The sequence below is a fragment of the Brassica napus genome, chromosome A2 (genome assembly GCF_020379485.1).
Source record: "Brassica napus cultivar Da-Ae chromosome A2, Da-Ae, whole genome shotgun sequence".
Lineage (NCBI taxonomy): Eukaryota > Viridiplantae > Streptophyta > Magnoliopsida > Brassicales > Brassicaceae > Brassica > Brassica napus.
Window position 1 is genome coordinate 11368329 of NC_063435.1, and position 5535 is coordinate 11373863.

General features: G+C 40.9%; 1 protein-coding gene across 1 annotated transcript; it reads right to left on the minus strand.

The window, feature by feature from the left end:
* Positions 1–510: 510 nt before the first annotated feature.
* LOC106368320 (tyrosine-sulfated glycopeptide receptor 1-like) lies at positions 511–5288 on the minus strand. The gene has a single exon (XM_013808244.3). The coding sequence runs from the start codon at positions 4185–4187 to the stop codon at positions 954–956; it is 3234 nt and encodes a 1077-aa protein (XP_013663698.2). The 5' UTR covers positions 4188–5288; the 3' UTR covers positions 511–953.
* Between the last annotated feature and the right edge of the window lie 247 nt (positions 5289–5535).

The following is a 5535-nucleotide window of genomic DNA, read 5'->3' on the forward strand; positions in this document are numbered from 1 at the left end:
TTTATTCTAAAATTTTTAAAAATAGCATAAAATTAACTATTAATAATTAAATAAAACATTTTTGAACTCTAAATTTTATATTAAAAACTTCATATTACTTGAAAATGCTATAAAAATAATAACAAAGATTGTTAACAAAAATATATTTCAACTAAATCATAAAATAAAAATATATAAAATAGAACACAAAAAAATTATAATTTTGGATATTCTTATTTTTAAGTCGGATATCAATCAATTATTATCGGATCTGGTTTATTCGGATCGGTTCTTTTCGGTTCCAGTTCTTTTGGGTTTAAGAAATTTGGACCCAATAGTTACTTATAAATTTTCAGTTTAGTTTCGGATCGGATATTTTGGGTGGTTTCCGGTCGGGTACCTTTAAAGTCCAAATTAACAGCAAACCTCTGTTTCTCTCGGTCTCTGTCTCTGTCTCTGCTTCTTCTCCAATCTCGATTGATGTTTGTTTAGGTATGTCTCAGATTCTTACCATTTTTTTACTTCCTCTGTCTCGGTCCTCGTACTACTCTTTAGTCTCTGTTTTCTGCCTTGCCTGTTTTTGTCTCGTTGTCTCTCTTCGGTAACTATGCACACCAGCTATTCGATTAAACGCCGCTAACAAAACCCACTTCGATTTCGTAATCATATTCTAAAAGAATAATAGATCTATAGAGAAATTCAACCAAACCCAGTTTGTTTTCTTAAAAAAAGAACTGTTTTATTTTTTAATTCAAAGCTTGTGTGATAAATACATATAAAGAAATTGTTTTGAAAAATACAAGCTGCAAACTTTCTCATGTTCTTTACATCATCAAACCTTCTATTACCATCAAAAATTAATTTACATGAAAATAATGGTTTAACATATGCATTTGACAAGAAAACAAAAAAAATCAAGTGTATATTTACTTCATGCAAGTATGTGTGATGAAAGTATAAAAAAGGCACACAAGTTACATCGTCTCTTCTTTGGCTTCTTCTTTGCTTACATCGTTAAGCCAGTCCACAACTTGTTGGATGCTTGGTCTTCTCATAGGGTTCTGGTTCACACACATGCAGGCTATATCAAGAACACGTATCATCTCTCTTTCATCACCACCCTTCTCTCTCAGCAACGGATCAAAGACCTCCTCAAGTGTCCCATCCTTCCTCATTTGATGCACCCACGCCACTATCTCTCTCGACACCTTTGGTTTAAAAACCTCCATTGGTCTTTTCCCTGTTAAAAGCTCGAGCATGACCACGCCGAAACTGTACACGTCACCTCTCAAGGTAGCCACCCATGCCTGTCCATACTCTGGGGGAATGTAGCCCAGTGTGCCCACAAGCTCAGTTGTGACGTGTGTCCGGTACGGAAGGATCAGTCTTGATAACCCGAAGTCTCCGAGGTAGGCCTTGAAACTCCCGTCCAAAAGGATGTTGCTGGACTTGATGTCTCGGTGTACTATATGTGGTTCGCATGCCTGGTGCATGTAGGCTAGTCCACAGCTTGCTCCTCTCATGATGTGAAGTCTTTTAGACCAATCCAACTGAGCTGGACCTTCGGGGTTTTCGTGCAGCCAAAAATCTAGACTCCCGTTCTCCATGAATGAGTAGATGAGTATCCGTGCACCTTCATGGACGCAGTAGCCTTGTAGATCGACCAGGTTTTCATGTTTGGCCCTGGAGAGGACTTCCACCTCGGCTTTGAACTCTTTCTCCATCAGACCGTAGTCTCCTGTGAGTTTCTTAACCGCCAGGTTCGTCCCATTGTCCAATGTAGCCTTGTAGACAAGACCAAACCCGCCGCATCCGATAATATTAGCTTGGCTGAAGTTGTTGGTAGCTTTCAAGAGCTCGAATATGGTCAGGTCTTTTGCTTCGTATCCACTGTTTCCGAATAGCAGCACGAGGCTTATATCTTTCTCCGAATCTAAAGGAACTTCAGAGTACGAGGCGTCGGAGCTTATCTCCAGCGCGGCGTGGTCAGAGTCTCCTGGATTAACCCTCCTCTTCTTGTCCATCACCCAAAGAGCAAGCATCACCAAAACCAAACTGACGCCGAAAAAGATCCCAATCACAAGCCCCACAACAAGGGGTGTGTTAACTTTCTCTCTCGTCTTTGTAGAAGAAGGCTGAGTACTTGGAGCCGTGCAGGAGGTTAATAGTACACCACCGCACAACAATGGGTTTCCTTCAAAATATGATTTTGGGAAAGCATCAAACTGAGCCCCTGTGGGTATCTGCCCACTGAGAGTGTTGTTGGCAACATTGAAGTAAGACATGAAGTGGAGTCCCGTGAGCGACCAAGGGATCCTACCGGATAAACCGTTGTTGGAGAGGTCCAGCCGCTCTAAGTTTGTGAGGTTTGACAACTCATCTGGGATGTTGCCAGTGAAGTTATTAACTTGAAGCTCGATGACAATGAGAACCTTTAACCGTCCAATCTCCACCGGTATAGTCCCGTTGAGATTATTCTTATTGACGTATATAGCAGGTGGGAGGCTGGAGATCTGATTGTATTGCTGATTAGAGGTGACATTGTTGGGACTGACGAAAACAGGCAGCTCTAGATAGCTCCTCTCTGTTGCATCGTACACCTTTTGGGACATGAGAGCACTCAGCTGAAATAGTTCCTTTGGAAGCTCTCCTGTAAGAAGGTTACTAGAGAGATCCAAGTAAAAAAGGTTTGGAAGTGTTCCTAGCCAGCCAGGAATCGACCCCACGAGCTGGTTTTGTGAGAGGTCCATGAGCTCCACGCTCTTGAGCTTGATCAGCCAAGCGGGTATTACTCCTCTCAATCTAGATCCGCCAGTACCGAAGATTTGGAGCTTTGGAAATGCGCCTGGCGCTAGAAAGTCCTCGTTGCTTGGTAGCGTTTCGTCGTAAAAGTTCCTCGCAATGATGAGAGTAGAGAGCTTTTTACAGTGTTGAAGAATGCTGAGGGCGCCTGTGATGTTGGTCATTTGATTTTGTGAAAATGTGAAGAAAGAGAGGGACTCCAGCTCCAGTACTTGTGGAGATATCTGTCCTGTTAGCTTGTTCCCTGCGAACCTCATCGCGGTGAGGTTCTTGCAGGAGTAAACCGTCGAGGGGAAGTCGCCGGTGAAGCTGTTGTTTCCGAGGTCAAGAACGCTGAGGCTCTGGAAGCGAGAGAAGTCTACATTCGACAAGGTTCCTCCCAGAAGGTTAACTCGTAAGTTCAGCTTCACAAGCTTTGTGCAATTGGATAGAGAGACGGGGACGGAGCCTGTGAGGTTGTTGATATGGAGCTGGAGTCTGCGGAGATTGAAAAGCTTACCTATGTTCTTTGGTATCTCTCCTTGAAGTTGATTGAAATAAAGGTCAAGCAGTCTCAGCTTCGTGAGGCTTGTGATCCCATCATCGATGTTTCCGGAGAGTTGGTTGGCTGGTAGAAGAAGCTCCTCGAGGTTAGAAAGACTGTAGATTTCTTTTGGGATTTCGCCGGAGAGTTTGTTGAAGCCTGCTCGAAGAACGCGTAGCCTGGAGCATCTGCCTAGTCCTTGAGAGATAACGCCTGTGAATTTGTTATAAGAGAGATCCAGTTTGGTGAGCCGCGGTGAAGATGTGCAGATGAAGGAAGGGAGTGGACCGGTGAAGCTGTTGTTGCTGACATTGAAACTGGTTAACCTGACAGCACCCTGAAGGAAAACAGAACCGGTTAGGATGTCTCCTTGGAAAAGATTGCTGGAGAGATCAACGGTCTGAATTGGGAAGTTTTGGTTGCTTTCATTGGTTGATGATTGTTCAAACGGCGATTTACCGTTGAAACTGTTGTAACTGAGATCAAGAACCGTGAGCTGGTCAAGAGCAGAGAAGAAGCCTTGTGGGAGAGGACCAGAGAGACGGTTGTAAGAAAGGTTGAGTTGAGAGAGACGGCGGAGATTCAAAACAGAGGGCGGGAGAGTGCCGGAGAGTCCTCTAGAGGGCAAGAGAATCGCAGTGACTCGGTTTTGGGGAGAATCATCGCAGGAGATTCCTTCCCAGGAGCAACAATCAGTAGACGTGTTCCAATGCAAAGGAGAGAGCGGAGATGATACGTTGGTGGAGAACAAAAGGAGAGAGTCTCGGTCTTGGAGGTTGCATACAGCTTCTGAAACTGTAAGAAAGAAGACAGAGAGGGAAAGAACGTGAATAAGAATCACAAGGAGACCAGTGGATTTTGATCTCATCTTCTCGTCAATCATGGCGAGAACAAGAGAAGAAGAAGCTGAGAAAGATTGAGTAAGCGTAGAGAAGGAGGAGGAGGAGAAGACAAAAGAGAGGGAAAAGTAGCAAAAGACATCATTATCCAATCTGGGTTTCTGACTTTCTGTGTCCGAAACTTGTAAAATGGTTCGTTGACCAAAGGGAATAGTCAGACCAAAGAGAAGAAACTTTCTTGTCACACCCAAAGTTAAATTTTCAATGCTTTTTGTTATTTTATCGTTTTATCTGTTGACCCGGATTGTGCTTTGTGGCCCGTGTCTTGTCACTTGTGTGTATAGATTTTTGCCCTAAAGTTTTTTAAAAATTATTATTCCTTTTGTAGTAAAAGTCTCTAAATTTTATTATTCCGCAATCAAGTACAACCTTATACATATGCAACTATTATTATAGACAAAATTGCAAAAGTTGCACATTCAACCGTTAAACATAGTTCACAAAGATACGAAATTTCTAATTTGGACAATAACCTAAGTTAGGTGTTAATATTGAAGTCATCGCTCTGTACATTCATATTTAGTTTAGGATTCATCCTTTATATAGATACTTATGAAAATTAATATAGTTATTTTGTGTGGTTATATTTTTTTTCATTTATTCATGTTATGAAAACGTTGTTTTTGTCTATATGCGTTTTAGTTATTGGTCTTCTCAGATTTATTTTAGGGGAGAGGGTCATTTCGTGCTTGAAGATAGAAAGGTCTATACGTGCGTGCTATGATGTTGATCATGAAAATTGAAATTTGAAGAATATTATAATCATGACGGGCACCAACATTATGATATGAAAAAAGGGAATAATATAGGATGGTTCAGGAATAATCTTCTATTTTTTTTCTTTCTATAAAAGATTGAAAGACGTTTACCTTTTGGGGCGGCATGTTAGTAGTGGTAGTGGTGTTACACCTTTTCTAATATCCCTCTCAATGTTTGTATTTTAGTTTTTCTGTTATTTTATTTTTGTATTTCCCCTTTTTAGTTTTATTGATTTCTTGCATATCTTATGTTTTCTATTATGCCAAGCGGAAGGAACAATTAACATTAGATAGTGGTCATAAAGATCGATTTGCTATTTTTGTTAGAAAGGGCAAACTGTTTATTTTGTTTGACTTCTAATTTTTGTGGATTATAAAAATCCTCGATGCTGTTCAAGTCTTGTTTAAAAATAATAATAATTTACTAATGGGCAGATGGCGTAATATACTAATATGGTAGCTGACAAGTTCATTTAAACAAATATCTATACTATACTAAAAGGGGATATAAGCCATGGAGAGGGTGTCCACATAGGATATAAAAATCAACCAATCAGAGAACCCGAAATTGCCA